Source organism: Balaenoptera borealis, assembly GCF_965194805.1.
Source record: "Balaenoptera borealis genome assembly, chromosome: 20".
In the NCBI taxonomy this organism is placed as follows: domain Eukaryota; kingdom Metazoa; phylum Chordata; class Mammalia; order Artiodactyla; family Balaenopteridae; genus Balaenoptera; species Balaenoptera borealis.
The window spans coordinates 58,581,529-58,599,771 of NC_138879.1; the positions used below are offsets into that span (position 1 = coordinate 58,581,529).

Genomic DNA, 18,243 nt, shown 5'->3' on the forward strand with positions numbered 1-18,243 from the left:
TTTGTACAAATCAGTAGCATGAATCTGCTTCCTTAGCATTTCCTTTATGTCCAGTTAAACTGCCTACCGGGTCCATCTGAGCCAAAAGCACACCTAACCCTATGGTGTCTGTGCCAGGCACAAAATGTTTAGGGTGTGTGCAGGTGTCCACAGCACCGAAGCATTGCAGGACCAGCCTACCTATGCAGAATGGAATGCCACGTTCAAAAATACATAAAACAAATTCCATGTGATGAATAGCAAGGATTTGCAAGATGGCACTTGTGCATGTGGGATTCTATCCTTCCACACCCTTTACAAATGCCTTCAGTCAATGTCATATTTACAACTTCAATCCACGTTTTCAACCGTTTCCACTTCTCTTTGGTAGTTCTTAGGTCCTGGTGCTGATGGCTCCCTCTGACAACGCCCAACTCCAGATCGTTGCCCCAACACAAATCACCTGGTTCAACTTCATGTAAAGTTCTTGGAAACACTTTCCTTTGCTCACCCTCCCTTCACCCCACTCCACAGCCCGGAGCCCATGCCCTGCCTGCCTCAATCTCCCCCATTGTCCCTCCATGACCATCCCATCTGAGAGCCCTCTGAGCAGCCCCTCCAGGTACTGCTTTCTGTTCTCCTGGGGTCCTGCCGCCTGCCTGGTCACTTTTTAGTTACATAACATAGTAATACAATAACGGCCACATTTAGGAAGTGCTTATCATGGGCCGGGCACTGTTCTGAGCACTGTATACATATTCTCTCATGGCAACCCCAGAAGGTAAATACAGATGGCCCTCCATATCTGTGGATTCCACATTCACGAATTCAACCAACCACAGAACGAAAATATTTGGGAAAAAAATTCCAGAAAGTTCCAAAAAGCAAAACTAGACTCTGCCAAGCTGGCCACTATTTACCTAGCATTTACATTGTATCTGGTATTGTAAGTAATCTAGAGAAGATTTAAAGTATACGGGAGGATGTGCGTAGGTTTACAGGCAAATACGGGGCCATTTTATACAAGGGACTTGAGAATCTGTGGATTTTGGTATCTGTTGAGGGGGGGAGGATTGGGGGTTGTCCTAAAACCAATTCCCTGAGGACACCAAGGGACGACTGTACTACTACAGTCCCCATTTCTTAGATAAAGAAACTAAAGCACCACCATTGCAACAGACTGCGTCATTCTTAAGTCAAGGAAGCAACACTCCCAGGCTCTCCTGTCCCATCAACCTGGGGGCCCTGGACAGTTCTTGTTGTCTCTGTGTCCTCATGTACCTCCTACACGGTGGCCACTGTGGTAGCTACCTCACCTGGTTACCATGCAGTTAAGAGAAGAACTGAGTAGGGATCAAAGTGTCTGGAAAATAAAGAGCTGGAAAAAGGCAAGATGCTCCATGCCGTTCTCCAGATTACATTGAGCATGGAAATCAACAATCTCTGAAGGTTTCCAAGACTTTAAAGGGATAATTATTGTTCTTCTTTTCATAAGATTATATGGGTAAGAAATAGGTATTCATGCTTCCACAGCTAGTTAGTTATAAAGACCAAGGAGGAAGAAATGAAGTTGAAATGGTTACATGTATTAGATATGGATGGATGGATGGATGGATGGATGGATGGATGGATGGATGGATGGATGGGTGAGTGGATGGGTAGGTGATGGATGGATGGATGGATAGACGGATGGGTGGATGGATGGATGGATAGGTGGGTGGATGGATGGATGGGTGGATGGGTGGATGGATGGATAGGTGGGTGGATGGATGGATAGGTGGGTGGATGGATGGACAGATGGATGGATGGATGGATGAATGGATGGATGGATAGGTGGGTGGATGGATGGATGGGTGGATGGAAGGACGGATGGATGGATGGATGGATAGATGGATAGGTGGGTGGATGGATGGACAGATGGATGGATGGATGGATGAATGGATGGATGGATAGGTGGGTGGATGGATGGATGGGTGGATGGAAGGACGGATGGATGGATGGATGGATAGATGGATAGGTGGGTGGATGGATGGATGGGTGGATGGGTGGATGGATGGACGGATGGATGGATGGATGGGTGGATGGATGGATGGGTGGATGGATGGATGGGTGGGTGGATGGATGGACAGATGGATGGATGGATGGATGGATGGATAGTGGATACGTAGGTGGATGGATGGATGAATGGATAGAATCATTCTTGATATGCAAAGATGCTGCTGCTGACTGACTGCCATAGGGTAGTTGTTTTGCATTCTCCTCTGAGTTGTGGTTATTGGCTTGCCACTAATGAGAAACCTTTGTGGGAACTGTTTGGGTCTACTTAGAGTTTATTATAGAAAGTGGTCATAAACCAGAGAGACTAAAACTAAGTAGCCTGGCACGCCACTGGCCTTATCAAATACCATCCACTAATTCAGCAGCTCTCACCTCTCTTTTCTGGCTGCCAGGATTCAGGACTGGTGAAAATCGCATGCAGAACACCCTCCCATGATGGAAGAATCCAAGATTATGCATAATTTCTGGAGCTCTAGCTAACCACCCCCCTTGACTCCCACATATACCCTTTTCTCCTGGTCAAAAAAGCATATGCACATATACAAATAAGGACACTGTCATTACAGGACTAGCTTGCTTCTACTCTATAACATTAAAAAGTAAATCACTTGCCAGTTCTGAATCTTGAACTAATTTCATAGCAAATCCCCGTAACAAGGTGAAGTCACCCTGCGGTGTGGCCGACCTTATCTGTACCCACAGTTCTCACCCAATGATAAAACCCATGGGGCCCGTGGACATGGGGGCCGGGCCTGCACCCTGCATCCCACAACCCCGGGTGGGCCTGGCTGAGCACGCAGCAGCTGCCAGGTGTGCCAAAGCCCGGCAGGTGACCCCGGCCAGCCTTACCAGAACGGATTTATGGTTGGCTTGGAGCCTGGCGATGGCGTCTTCATTCAACTTGAGTTTCCGCTCCAGGTCTAACTGGGTGCTCCGAAGCTCAGCCTAAGAAGAGGAAAGGTCAGCGTCAAGGAGGCAGGAGCCCAGGGCACTCGGAAGGTCCCCAGGAGCAAAGGCACCGTCTGCCCTTCTTCCATGGAAAGGGGAGTCAGTCTCAGAAGCTGCTCTCGGAAGCCAGGCTGGAGCACCCACCCTCAGCGGAGGCACAGAGGGTCAGCCGCGGGCCGGCACTTGCTGGGGTGAACTGGCTAAAGTTCAGGGAGAGCTTACGCTGCGCTAGGCATCGCTTCAAGCGTTTCTCTGCGTCACCTCCTATCATCCTGACCATGCCCATAGCAGGTAAACACATTATCTCCATTGTACAGGTGAGAAAATGGAGCCACCTATCCAAGGTCACACAGTTGTCAGTGGAGTTGAGTCCAGCCCATCCGGCCCCAGAACAGCCTTACAAGGAGCACAGGGAGCTTGAAGTCGGGGGTGGGCATCCCAGGCTTCCTACTTAGCAGATGAGACTTCGGGAAAATCTACTTAACGCCTCCACACTTGCATTTCTTCACCTGTGAGGTGGGAGCAGCTAAAGTGCCCAATTCACAGGGTTCCCGCAAGGATGGGAGGCGTGTCAGCAGGAACTCTGTACAGTAGCGGGCACGTTGCAGGTGCTCCATCCGTGTGGGTGGCGTCATTATCCTCATCATCGTTACTAGCGCTACCTCAGCTGCTTTCCATCACGGACTCTTATTCTCTGCCAGATGCAGGCAGAGCGAACCCTCCCCGCCGAGGCAAGTGCCCGCCTGAGAACCCTGGGTTTGCGCCCACGTCAACGCCCCTGCCCAGCCCCACTCTCGCCTCCTGAAACTCCCCAAGCACTGTCTGCTGAGAACGTGCCAAGGCTTGAAACCAGAGCCTTTGCAAGCTTCAGACGCCCTGTCACTTTCTGCGTCCACAAGGGCACGAGACAGCAGCAACAGAAAGAAGAGCTTTCACTGATTTTCACAGCAGCGTGTCTGCACGCCAGCTGTGTCGTCATTCACCCTAACAGAACTCGGGGTGCGGGGGCACCGTGACGCGTCTCCCCTTCCTCCCACTGAAGCCCGCGGGAATCCCAGGCCCCAGTGGTGGCAGCCCAGGCAGGCAGGGGACTCGTCTCCCTCTGCAGAAGCCCGGGAACGTTTGCTCAGGCCCTGCGGCCCCGACTCAGAGCCAAGGGAGCCCAGGTGACCTCCCGCCCCTGAGACCTGAGACCTGATGCCCAGGAGTGGGGGAAGCAGGGAAGATGCGGGGTCTGGCCTGTTTGGGGGCAATGTGGAATCTTGGTCTGTCTAGAAGGCTTATTACCCAGTGACCTGCTCCAGGACGGGAGGGGACATGAGCTGCTTGTTGAAAGGTGGTGGGAGACACAACAGAGCACACAGTAGCAACGAGTGCAGAGTGTGTTAAAGCGGTCGGCCCCAGCACCATCCGGGGTCACAGGAGACCCCCAGAGTGTCCAGGGAGGGGGTTTCTCCCCACTGTCTGCGGACTGCCATAAAAGGAGAAAGGGACTCCCAAGTGCCTAGTGGGGACCTCTGAGTGAGTCACCCCACAAGCAGGCACTCCTGCTTACCACAAGAGGCGGGGCCACTTGGGAGACCAGCATCTCCAGTTTTTCCTGTTCCCAGGAAATGATGGGGTGCCCAGACCCTGGCTCCGGGGTGTCCCAAGGCGTCAGCCATACGCACATCACATCGCAGGCCCAGGCAGGCCCCACACAAAAGCAGGACAGCAGTGCCAATGAGAGTAGACGGCCCCATGTCCAAGGGCACAGAGAGTCCTCCCCGCTTCAGCGGGGTGAGGACAGATGCTGTGCAAAAGGCACCATATCTGGGGTACAAGACCTGCCTCTCTCAGGCTCTACGACCCTCATCAGATGGTTTAGCGTCTCCTCTGGTGCCTCAAGGATATGTTAACAAAATCGTTCTTGCTTCTGTCTCCAGGGCAAAGGGGGTACCCAGCTCAGTGGCCAGGGTCGGGTTAGAGATGCAAACTGGAACAGCAGGGGGAGGGAGAAGAGAGGAGGAAATTCCAGATGGTGTCAGTTGCTTGGTGTTTCCCTCTGGAGAGTCTGTGTCTGGGAACACTAGGGTCCCAGCTGGGCCCTGACTTCACTCCTTGGCCGGCTGATGAGAGCTCGCTACATGCCAGTCCAGTTATATAAGACACTGTCCCTGCTCTTGAAAGACATACAGCCTGCTGGAATGTTCAGGATAAAACAAGTTGCATAATACTGAGTCCAAGGCACTCCTCGGAACTTCTAGAAGAAATTCTCCTGAGCAACCTCAAACCACCCGCCTTTTGGCAGCAGATGGGCCGTGAACAATGCTGGTTAACGGCGCCCCCAAGAAGCGGGAACGCTTGTGGCTCTCAGACCTCAGCTCCTGCTCCACCTGGAGACTGTGACCGAGATCCCCACCGTATCCTGAGCTTTCTGGAACCAATGCTGAGATTGGACGCAGTGACCTGCCACTAATGGACTTGAAGGTCTAAGACGGGGCCCAGCCAAGCCTTCCTTCCCCCAAGATACCTGCCCTGACCTCACTGCCGGGGATCTTCCTCCTTGGAACACGCAGCAGGGCCTTTGTGCTGCCCCAGCCCTTTGGGATCCAGGGAGACGTGGACCTGCCCTGGCTTCCTGACTACAGCCCATGCTCCCTGAGATAGTGTAGCACACTTAGCCCACAGAAAGTGCTCGATAATGTTTGATAAACTTGAAAAGGAACAGAAAAGAACAAACAGGAAAGCAGTCACAGAAAGAGTGCAAACTTCACAACTCACACACACGCATGCCACAGCTTCATTTCCCAGCAGCGAGCCTGAGTTCAGACAAGGTGAGTGGAGTTAAGATTAGCTGCTCTTAAAAGCTAAGGGAAGGGCTTCCCTGGTGGTCCAGTGGTTAAGACTCTGCACTTCCACTGCAGGGGGCACAGTGGTTGGGGAAGTTCTGCATGCTGCAGGGTGCGGCCAAAAAGAAAAAAAAAGCTAAGGGAGAGGGATGGCCTGGGAATTTGGGGTTGGTAGATGCAAACTATTACATGTAGAATGGATAAACAACAAGGTCCTACTGTAAAGCACAGGGAACTATATCCAGTCTCCTGGGGCAAGCCATAATGGAAAAGAATATTTAAAAAAGAATGTATAGGGCTTCCCTGGTGGCGCAGTGGTTGAGAGTCTGCCTGCCAATGCAGGGGACACGGGTTCGAGTCCTGGTCTGGGAGGATCCCACATGCCGCAGAGCAACTAGGTCCGTGAGCCACAACAACTGAGCCTGTGCGTCTGGAGCTTGTGCTCCGCAACGAGAGGCCGTGATAGTGAGAGGCCTGCGCACCGCGATGAAGAGTGGCCCCCACCTGCCGCAACTAGAGAAAGCCCTCGCACAGAAACGAAGACCCAACACAGCCAAAAATAAATAAATAAAATTTTTTTAAAAATGTATATACGTGTAAAACTGAGTCACTTTGCTGTACAGCAGAAATTAACACAACATTGTAAATCAACTACACTTCAATTTAAAAAAAAAAACAAAACAACTAAGAGGCCCTGGGACGCTGGCCTGGGCAAGGGGAAGAGCGGAGTCCCCGTTGGGAAGAGCTGGGCTCTGGAAGCCCAGCGGCACAGAACAAATAATCAGAGAACACCCAGAATTCCCAAATCCAGAGTTTTTGCCCACTGGCATAGCTAGAGACCGTGGGGGCCTCAGGAGGGGCTCTGTCGGTGAACTGAGAAATCAGTCGCTCTGTGGACCCGATGCAGCTCCCGGCCGCTCTGTGTCCCTGTTGCTGACCCCGCTGTTCACGGTTTCCCTTGCACAACATGCCTGAGTGACTGGCGCTTACCTCGATCCAAAGTGACCTTCAGCAAGCGGCTCCAGCGGGCTGGGGCTGGCTGGAGGGGAGACGGAGCTTCTGGAGCCTTACTTATGTCTAACAAGACTTTCAAGATAATCCTGGTGGTGGCTGCAGCCTCATCCAGGTACCGTGTCTTCGGAGCTGGTCTCCTGGGCTCCTTGCAAGAAACCCTTTGGCTCCTGAGCCATGGCAGGGCCACCCAAAAAGCGCTCACAGAGCACACACGCACTCTCAGCGTTGAAAGCAAGGATGCGGGGTGGAAAGGCAGGAACTCTGCTAGGCACACTGGGAAAGCAGAGGCTGGGCACTGGGCCCGCACCAAGGATCCGGGGTACGGGGCTGCTGCGTCACACCTGGAACCGGCCTGCTTTCAGCACCAAGAACTGCCCCAGTTGTCTGTATTTTACCTGACACCGCTCCCTCCTGGGATGTCTGAATTTGGGGTTCCACACACGAGAAACACAACCCTCCCTGCTCAGAACGACAATTACCCTACGTCTCTGTAACGCACCAGCTTACACTACGTTAAAATTCACATTGTTATCTATGCTGCTACAGGCATAGAATTTCTGAAAGGAAACAGAAGAAAGAGTAGATCGTGGAGTCTGCCTCTGAGGAGGGAGATGGGCAGATCCAGGCTGGGAGGGAGGCCTTTTCTGGGAAAATCTATCTCAGTATTTGGTGGAGATTGTTTCTGAACGGGGACATGCATCACTTTTCCAGTTAAACATAACAGAATTCAGATCTTATACCCTGAACAAGGGGAAAGCAGTACACTCTTCTTTAATCTCTCTACGACATGTGTGGCAGGGTTTTGGTGCAAAAAAAATAAAGTAAGGTTATAATATTGTGACCTTGGGGTCCTTCCCTGTGTTCCTCCAGTGGGGTGGCTTTCCAGAAGCTTCCATTCCCACTCCATGGCTTAGTCATCTGTATGAGTCTGGACAAATTTGGTGAAGACGAGAAGAGTCACCACCTCAGTGAGTTATTCCAGGACTGGATGGGAAGATCCACGGAAAGCACATAGCACACGGCAAGGCTCCACGAAGACCAAGGAGTCAGTTACGTGGAGCTTTATCCTCTGACCTGTCTGCTGACCCAGAGCCTCCTCTGTGAACGTGACTGTGAACGTGGGGAGTGGGTGGCAGTGACCTGCTCTCCTGATCGGACATTTCCTGGCACTGGAGATGCTGGGAACTGCTGGCAAGTGGATTGTAGAGCTGATAACAATGACTCACTGGCATCTGGAATACAGAGCTTTCTGGAACAATTCCCACTAACGCTGGATAAAATCCACGCTTAAGGGAGGGTGTGGAGGAGCGGGTCCTCCTCCAGGAAGCTCCTTGTCTGCTGCCCCTCCCAGGAAGCTCCTTGTCCGCTGCCCAGGGACCCCCGGGGCCAAGACGCTGCCACAGGCCTCAGTGCAGACAGGGAGCTGCCCAGAGTCTGGACACAAGAAATGTGGGACAAAAGAACTGCACTTCCCCACTGAGAACAAACGTGCTCGTGGAAAGTCCAAGTATGAGAAACGAAGCATATGAATCCATTCCCAGGAACTTCTCCAGGCTCTCAGCTTTCTCAGGGCAAAGAAAAGTCAGCTGTTCTAGAAACGGTTGCCCTACCTGATGGGAATAAAATTACAGGCTACGAGCACAGTATTTCTCAATCTCTTATGATACCTCTATCTGATGAGATTTATTTTCCCTAAGGTAAGCAGTCCTTGACATTGTACCTGGAGGGAAGTTTCCAGTTCTCTCTTATCTCGGCACTATTCAAGCTCTTGGATTTCATACCCGGTGTCGCCAGAGGGGCCCTTGCTACTGATCTCTTGTTTGGGGTAAAGGGGAAAAGAGAACTTCGGGCAAAGTTTTGGCTGTTTTCTCTTGAATTTCTGCCAAGCTTTACATTGCATTCGTTGCCACTCAGATCCAGCCAGAGGGAAACATCTTCTGCACCCAACACCCACCCACGGATCAGTCACCAAAAGCTGAGTGAGAAGTAGCAGGAAAGTAGCCAGAGGAGCGACAGACGCAGACAGAGAGAGTACAGGGACAGCAGGACCGAGATGGCGACAGAGTAACCGACTCCAGTTTCCAAAGCCAAGTGCAAGAGACAGGGATGCTGGCTGCACAGCCAGGGGCCAAAGCTAAGAGCACAGGAGTGAAGCCGGCAGCCCCAGGAGCCGAGGCAGAGCCCAGGCCTCTCCCTGACCCACGGCCTCCCCACCTCCCTCTCCGCACGGACCCCGGCACTTGCCTCCTTGTCCCTGTGAGCGGCATGGAGGGAGACAGAGGCATGGCCCCTGTGCTCGGCCCGGCCGCACTCCTGGCAGATGCACTGCCCATCGGGGCAGCAGAAGGCAACCAGCGGGCTGCGGTGGGCCAGGCACACGAGCAGGTCCCGGTCCTTCACGGGCTCTGCCAGCTGGTGGCCCTGCAGCCTGCTGTTCTCCTGGTGTGGCCGCAGGTGCTCTGGGCAGTAGTTCACCATGCAGGTCAGGCAGGACTTCACGGCCCTCACCCTGTTGGCCCCGAGGCAGAAGTCGCACAGGACCTCCTCCTCCTCCTCCACCTCCGCCCCAGGACGCCCCTGCCAGGCAGAGCCACGGCTCTGTCCCCAGCTCTCCCCCGGGGAGCTCCCCAGGGAGGCTGTGCCCTCTCCTTCTGCTGGGCTGGCCAACCCAGAGTCTGGGCTGAGAGTGGCCGGAGGGTGAGCGGGGACCCCGGGCAGAGGCCCTGGAGCCATCAGATCAAACTCAGCCATGTGGAAGTTCTGCGCAGGAGCTGGGCTTCCTCTGCTCCTGGGCCCAGGATCCTGCCGCCCCAGTCAGATGGGAGAACCACGCCCAGCTGACGGCAGCTGCGGCAGGATTTTAACTGTTTCCTCCCCCCAGAGGAAGCTCGGTCGGTCGTCATTGCTCTGCTCGGCTTAGAGGACGGCCAGCTGCAGTGGCCACAAGGCAGCCCGAGTCCCCAGGCTCAGGGAGGCCCAGGCTATCTCCCCACAGGCTCCGACCCATCCTCCAGCCCAGACCCGAAACTGCTATTCTTCTGTGAATCATTCGCCCCCCCCCATAATCTCAGCCAAGCTGGGGGATCGGTCTGGAAAGGACTGGAGATTCCTGGGCTCTGCGGTCAAAGCCCTCGCACAGAAACGAAGACCCAACACAGCTAAAAATAAATAAATATATTAAAAAAAAAAAAAAAAAAAAAAAAGATCAGGAGACCCACCTGAGACCCGGCACACACCCTCATCTTGTCAGAGACCTCACCTCTGAACCACTGCTATAAAACCCCTCAGCAGGTCCTCCCGGGCTGGGACACATAGTTCTTTGAGGCTGGCACTGGCTGTGGCCCCCTTTGCCTGGCAAAGCGATAAAGCTATTCTTTTCTTTCTACTTCACCCAAAACTCCGAGATTCGATTTGGCACCAGTACAGAGAAGCTGAGCTTTCGGCATTGGTTAGGACTTCAACATCCGATGCGGGGTTTTGGCGGGGGGCGGGCAGTTCACAGTTCAGCCCATAACAGACGCCAGGGGAGAAGGTGGGAAGCATCTCGCGCCTCAGAAGAAAGGTGCTCCTGGGCAGCGCCACTGGGTGGGGACGCCAGGGGGGCACCAAGGAACCCAGGACCGTTCCAGGGTACCTGGCCCCCAACGTTCGTACCCTAGAGCAGCAGTCCCCAACCTTTTTGGCACCAGGGACTGGTTTCACGGAAGACAATTCTTCCACGGACCGGGGTCAGGGGGAATGTTTCGGGATGAGTCAAGCGCGTTACATTTACTGTGCACTTTATTTCTATTATCGTTACATTGTAATATATAATGAAACAATTACACAACTCACCACAATGCTGACAGGAGGCGGAGCTCAGGCAGTAATGCGAGTGATGGGGAGCGGCTGTAAATACAGATGAAGCTTTGCTCGCTCACCCACCACTCACGTCCTGCTGTGCGGCCTGGATCCTAACAGGCCACGGACCACCACTGGTCTGTGGCCCGGGGGTTGGGGACCCCTGTCCTGGAGAGGTTCTACAGCTCCCCCACAGGATTTCTTCATATACACTCAAGTGGATTTGGAAAACTAAGGGAACAGAGGGAGAATGGGGTGGGGGCCAGTCCAGCTCGCCCCTGAGATTAGGGATGGGGTGGGTCCAAGCCATCGCACTCCCCCATGGCTCTCCACCCCGTGTGATTTGGCAGGATCTGGATTAAAGCACATAAACCAAGGGGCAGTTCTTGTCACTGACCGAGAATTCCCGCTTGGTGTTGGAGGGCATGGAAAACAGTAAAAATCTATGTCAGGTGCAGCTCTGTTGACTGTCAACATGTACAGAGCACGCATGTAATGACGGCCTAGATGCAGCCCTTTTCAGCAGTACGAAGGTTCCTGAGTATCCCTGACCTGGCTGCCCTCTTCCACTGCTGAAGACACGCCAGAAGAGGTTCCCAGAGGTTCCCCTGCGTTTCATTTCATGGTTTTAAATCTCTGGCCAGGAGGGAAAGGAGCTGGCTTCTCGCAGCCCAGAACGTTCCTGGAGTCTTCTACAACATTAACGAGTAGGGTTGCTTTCTTTTCTGTCCCTCTCTCCGAATGGCCTGGTTCTGGAAGCTGAACTGGCCCACCCACATGCCACAGCGCCTCTGGTATTTCCGGGGAGGGGGAGGCGGCGTAGCTGCCCAGCCTGACCCGTCCCACGACCTCAGGCGCCGATCGGGGGGGGGGGGGGGGGGGGGGGCACTGAGCCCGGCTCTCCCCTACCTCCCCGCCCCTTCTCTCCTGCTGACCCCGGAGGGCAGCCCACAGCTTTGCTCAGCCCGTCCCGGTGCCCCATCGGAGCTCCAAGCGACCAGACATTCCGCAGCAGCTTGGAAAACAGGAAACCTGAATTTTCAGTCCCAGCCTGAACTGGGAAAATCATTTGTCCTCTCTCAACCCCAGCTTCCTCATCTATGAAGTGAGGAGGTTGGCCGAAGCCAGGGCTGGTAAACAGATTCCCAGTGTGGCTCTCGGGGAAACTGCGCTGTGTCTGAGATCCGCCTGAGCTTGTGGGAAAAGGGCGCCGTGGCCAAGCTGTGACATCTGCCCGGACTTGGGCCTGAGAGCACTGACCCCGTGGCGGCCTCTGGCCCTCCCAGGACCACAGAATCCACCTCAACTTCTAAACCCCCTCCCCCGCCAGGCCTGACACAGCACCTTCCGGCCGGCCTCCAGGAGCTGCAGGGCACCTCATCACACCCAGGCCTCCTGGGTCAATGCTCCCGCACCGGAAGGCAGGGCTAATGCCCACGTATGTCCTAGACCCTAATTCCCTCTTGACCCAGCGCTCACAGTCACCACCCCGCCCCCGCTGCGCCCTGAGCACCCCAATATCCTCAGCCTCTTCTCAGACAGTCCCCTGCCTCCCTGCCTTAACCGGAGCTCGGCTTTCGCCAAAGACGCTGCTTCTCCTGCCGCCTCTCGGCTGGTGCTATCCTTCTCCCCCCCACCGCCCCCCACCAACATATCTCAGAGCCGAGGTGGGGGTCCTCCTGACCCCCCGTCACAATGTCCAGACCACCTCCCGGCCCTCTCATCACACCTGCTCCCCGGACGTCAGATGGCCCTGCAATTCCACCCTGTCCTGTCCTCCAGGCCAGCCTCCCATCACTCAACCTCACATGAAACAGGTGTCTCTCTCTCTTCGGCACAAAACAAATTTTGTAATTTCCTTCTTTCCTGAATCAAACCTGCCACCAGGGATGTTAGGGCCAAGCTGTGGCTTGGTATTCCTTCCCAGAATTGAGGGAGGTTTTCCTGCTCAGAATTTTGAAACTCAAACTCTACCAAGCCATGTGGTAGGAAATCGGTCGGCAGGTAGGTCATCATTAATCTTTCATCCAGTTGACTCTGTGATGAATAATCCCACAAACTGACAAACTCCCTTGGAGTCACATGAACGATGGCTGCCAACAGATCCCTTCCCAGTTTATGGGTTTAAGGCCATCACCCTGAGGGATCTGGAAGAATTCAAGAAGAGCATTCTCAACCCAAAGACTCTATCTGGCAGCTTCAGACTAAGGAAGCCCCGCAGCCTCTCTCCTAAGGAAACAGCTTCAAAAATCTCTCTGGATATTTTTCGTCTGTGTCTGCCAAGCTGTGACTCACAAACCTAGCTAATATTTGTCCGTCAGAAATTAAGAAAAAGCAGGCAATCAGACTGAGAAAAATAAGAATAACATAATAAACAAGTCATAGATCTGAATTTGATTGATTTCAAGGGATGATACTTGATTGAGACTGTGTCCTTCCCCCTTTTCTGGAACTGAAAGTCTTATCTTTTATGAAAACTATAGTGATAACAGTGAGGTGGAGTTATCTGGAAGAGTTACATTTAAATCAGTCCTCCAAATTCACTGTGCAGTTTTTCTGGTAAAATCCCCAAATCAGAGAACCACAGAGCTGGAAGCTGCATCACCACTCTTCCAGAAACCAGCCCAGACTTTTCCTGATTCACCTGGGGGTGTGGGCCCAGTAGACTTTCTGGCCTGGGGTTGCCATCAGCAAACTGGTCCCCAGCCCTGCTTTTCTCCTAAAATGAGAAGACAGCCTCTTAGATCGTTTTTGGTAATTAACTACTGCAAAACAAGAGAACAAACTGCAGGAGAGGAGAACAGACTCAAAGGATCTTTGCTCCTAGTCTCAGAGCACAACAGGTGTGACCACACGAGCCCCTTCTGAGTCCCCCCCCCAAACCTCCTGTCTCTTTGTCGGGTAGTGACTGGCCCACTGAGGAAGGCAGGGCTGTCCCAGGGTATTCCACATGTCTGCTCTTCACAAAGACGGGGGCACACACGTTGGTTCAGAAAACAAGATTGTGAGCCTGCATAGGGTTTGCCTTGCCCGTGAGCACCTAACACAATGCCTGCAGGACTCCTGATGATGGGTGGAGAAAACTGGCCTACAGACCACCTGCAACTAAGGAAGCACACGGGGTCATTTCCTGCCGAGGCCACAGAAGGTCTGGCCCGGGGCTGTTCCCAGCTCACTCTTGTTTGCCGACGAGGTGTGGCCATGGTGCACCCTTGAGCAGCAATCCTCCAGTCACCCAGGCTCTCAGGGCCAGAATTAGCAGCTGGACCTCCCAGGAACCTCCGCAGGAGCGTTCAATACCCTAGAAACGAAGAGCCCAGGACCTGGACCACACTCTCCAATCATTCCTCATAAATTCCAGACCCAAAGACGTGACGTTTTATGTGGCACATGGTCAGCACATGCCTCACACTCTGAGAACTGTGTATGAGAAAACCCAAAGTAACTACACAAAGTAAACTCTAGTCACCTTTACGGCTTAGGCTTAAAATGGCAAAACAACCTACTGCGACCAAATGAGCGAATCTTTTCAAACACACAACAAATGCTCTCTCTTGCCCTGGGGACGGAAGATGGGTTCCAAGTCTAGCTCACCCCAGAGGTCCTAGGACAGCTGTTGCTTTGGTACCACTGTTGTTTGGCCAGTTTTCTGGACCTGGGACAGCTGCGCACCCCCAACCAGTCAGAATGGGCACCTCGGATGGAAAGATGCAGAAAATGACCCAAAAGCCCCTATATTTCCCTGTGCTGTACAATATATCCTTGTTGCTTATCTATTTTATACATAGTAGTTGGTACGTCTTAATCCCCTACCCCTGTCTTGCCTATTCCCCCTCCCCTCTCCCCACTGGTAACCACTAGTTTGTTCTCTATATCTGTGAGTCTGTTTCTGTTTTGTTATATTCATTCCTTTGTTTCATTTTTTAGATTCCACATATAAGTAATAACATAGAATATTTGTCTTTGTCTGACTTATTTCACTTAGCATAATACTCTCTAGATCCACTCATGTTGCTGCAAATGACAAAATTTCATTCCTTTTTATGGCTGAGTAGTATTCCATTGTATATATGTACCACATCTTCCTTATCCATTCATCTTTTGACAGGCACTTGGGTTGCTTCCATTATCTTGGCTATTGTAAATAACGCTGCTATGAACATTGGGTGCATATATCTTTTCAAATTAGTGTTTTCACTTTCTTTGGATATATACCTAGGAGTGGAATTGCTGGATCATACGGTAGTTCTATTTTTAGTTTTTTGAGAACACTCCATACTGTTTTCCACAATGACTGTACCACTTTACATTCCCACCAACAGTGTACAAGGGTTGTGTTTTCTTCACACCCTCTCCAACATGTTATTTGTTATTTTTGATGATGGCCATTCTGACGGGTGTGAAGTGATATCTCATTGTGGTCTTGATTTGCATTTCCCTGATGATTAGAGATGTTGAGCATCTTTTCATGTGCCTGTTGGCCATCTGCATGTCCTCTTTGGAAAAATGTCTATTCAGGTCTTCTGCCCATTTTTTAATTGGGTTGTTTGGTTTTCTTGCTGTTGAGTTGTATGAGCTGTTTATATATTTTGGTTATTAACCCCTTATCAGTCATATCATTTGCAAATATTTTCTCCCATTCTGTAGGTTGTCTTTGCATGTTGTCAATGGTTTCCTTTGCTATACAGAAGCTTTAAAGCTTAATTAGGTACGATTTATTTTTGTTTTTATTTCTTTTGCCTTAGGAGACATATCCAAAAAAAATATTGCTACAATTTATGTCAAAGAGTGTTCTGCCTAGCAACAAGGGACATGATGGACCCAGAGCAAGCAGCAACCACCCTGGCATCAAGGGGCAAATATTTTAATCATCAATATTTTCTGTCAGAATACTTGCAATCAAAAGAGGAAAATGAGAGAGGAAATTTTCACATATTGAGGTATGGGGAAGTCATTCTGGCTTATACATGATTTAACTTAAACTTTACACTAACCAGAACAGTCTGCTTTGTGGCCTGTCAAACATACACTGCACATCTGTTTTAGCCATGGAAGAAAAGAATGTAATTAAAAAATCAAAATGCAGTAACTGTGGTTCGGGCATCTCTGCATGTGGAGTTAGATGAAGCCCAGAGGAGGGTGCTGGTGATAGCACTAACACCAGTATAAATGCTCAGGGCCCTCATGTACCAACTGGGTGAGTCGCACAACAGCCCCAAGACAGCGGCCATTACTATTCCTATTTAGCAGATGAGGAAACTAAGTTTTCTGGGGTTAGATAACCTGCCCAAAGACCCTTGGTTCTGAACCAGCTGGATTTGAACCCAAGAGGCTGATTCAGAACCCGTGACACCGGAGGGGAGCAAAAGTAGACCCCAAAATGTGTCTCTCAGGCATGAGGACTAATTCAGGCTGATTATTTTTAAGAAACAGAAGACTCAAGAATTCTTTCTGTTTACCTCCCCTGAGCAGCCTAGAAGAATGTAGAGCAAGGACCCATTCCAGTAAGTGAGCTATCCCCATAGATATATATAGTATGAACTGAGTGGCAGACAGGGAAGAACCCAGAAAAGTCTGTTTGTTAAAATTCTTCTCCGAGTCCCATTGTCTCTGCTGGCCCAGCAAACACTTGTTTTCCAAACATTTGCTTTTCCATCTTCATGTGAATTGCATTCCTCCCCTTTGACATCCCAAACCACTACCCCCAACATCCTCTTCTGTCTTTAGCTGAAGATGGTATTTAAGGTGAGAGTTTCAGCCATTTTGGTGAGTTACTCATTTTTCCTGGGTCTTTCCCATGTACACATGTTATTAAACTTTCATTTAATTTCCTCCTGTTGATTTGTTTCATGTCACTTTAATTCTTAGACCAGCCAGAAGAACCTAGAAGGGTAGAGGGAAATGTCTTCCTCCCCAACAATGCTAACGAGGACATGTCTACAGTTTCTATTACAATGTGCATTACCACACTGCATTGTGTTAACTCTCCTCCAGCAATCTTGGAATGGGCTCCTCTTAGTTATTTACTTATTTTTTAATAATAAAAAAGGACTCCTGACCTAGATCCCTGAACAAAGAGAGGAAAAACCAGAGAACTTCCCCACCTCCCACCCCAGGGATTGTCTGTGGCTGGGTCTGAGGACAAAAGGTCTGTATACATAATATACTCTCTTCCTCACCAAAGGCCCCTCCCTGCAGGAAGATGCTGGGTCTCAGGAGCTATAGAAGCTGCATCCTTACTTGCACTTTGCCACAGCCCACACACATTCGCTCAAATGGTTTCAATTTCCACCTCACTGTTGCAAACCAGAAGTTGAAGAACGCTCTGTATTTCTGTACCCCTGACTGGGTGGAGGAAGCATAACATCTGTATCTGGATTTCCAGGGATGAGGGGGTCGCCCTGATCCAAAGCCTGGTGCACAGACTCAGGAACTAAATGAAACACCAAGAGTAGGAGCTATTACCTCCATGGGAATGAAATAATTGCTGTCTTGCCAAGAATATTTTAGTAGGAAAGAAACAAGCTTATTAAACAGGAGATGTGTCTGTATATGTTGGGGGAATCCAAATATAATCAGAAAGAGAATCTGGATTAGAAGCGTTAGGTGGTCAGAGCCCTGATGCTAGCACCTGCCAGCTGTGTGACCTTGGTAAGTAGCTTAACCTCTCTGAATCTCCATTTCCTCATCCAACAAATGGGGATGCAATATCTGGTCCAGCTAACTTATAGTGTGGTTTGTGAAAAGATGGAAGTGAAGCCATCATATAATGCAAGTGAATCTGTATACTAATGATATTATGGTCACAAACACGCCAGGACTTAATGAGCAGAAGCCTCCTTCAAATGAATTCTCTTAAGCTGTGAGACAAGGAACAGGCTAAGGATGACCCTCCTCTCTCCAAAAGTTATGAAAACCTAATTTCCCCAGGTCACAGAAGCCTGTGAATACGAAGAGGGTCACTTTTATAGTCACCATTCATGTTTCCTTGCTCCTTCCCCTGCAGACTAAGGCCAGGGTCCCAGACCTGTACAACCCCTCCTCCCAGTGTTTCTGGGGGTCCCCGGGGGCACCACCATCCACTGGGTACCTTCTTCTCCCACCACTGCTGCCTCTGATGCTCTAGAGTCCAAAGGGGCCCAGGGTTGCCCAGGGTTTGTAACATGTTTTCTTGTTTGTTTGTTTGTTTTGGCTGCACCAGGTCTTAGTTGCGGCACGCAGGATTTTTAGTTGTGGCATGCGGACTTCTTAGTTGCGGCATGCATGCGGACTTCTTAGTTGCGGCATGCATGCGGTATCTAGTTCCCCAACCAGGGATCGAACCCGGGCCCCCTGCATTGGGAGTGCTCACCAGACCACCAGGGATGGAACACAGGCTCCCTGCATTGGGAGCGCCCGCTGGAGCACCAGGGATGGAACCCGGGCCCCCTGCATTGGGAGCGCCCACTGGACCACCAGGGAGGTCCCGTAACATGTTTTGTCAGAGGCGTCCCAAACCCAGGGTCCCTCCCATCTTCCTGAAACTGCTCATTCTCTCTTTGCTCAGAGCCCCTTTTCTCCCTGAAACTCCATG

General features: G+C 51.3%; 1 protein-coding gene across 4 annotated transcripts in view; it reads right to left on the bottom strand.

Moving 5' to 3' along the window:
• Positions 1-18,243, bottom strand: part of TRIM16 (tripartite motif containing 16) — a 42,483-nt gene that overhangs the window by 9,405 nt on the left and 14,835 nt on the right. Inside the window, exons 1-2 of one of the 4 annotated variants that reach the window (XM_082373353.1) lie at positions 9,075-10,512; positions 2,887-2,982 (exon numbers count right to left, since the gene is read on the bottom strand). In XM_082373353.1, coding sequence (XP_082229479.1) covers positions 2,887-2,982; positions 9,075-9,581 — 603 coding nt within the window. In that variant the 5' untranslated portion in view covers positions 9,582-10,512. Of the gene's footprint in view, positions 1-2,886; positions 2,983-3,494; positions 3,723-9,074; positions 10,513-18,243 lie in introns of those variants that run through there. The other 3 variants (XM_082373352.1, XM_082373354.1, XM_082373355.1) reach the window with 3 other exon arrangements.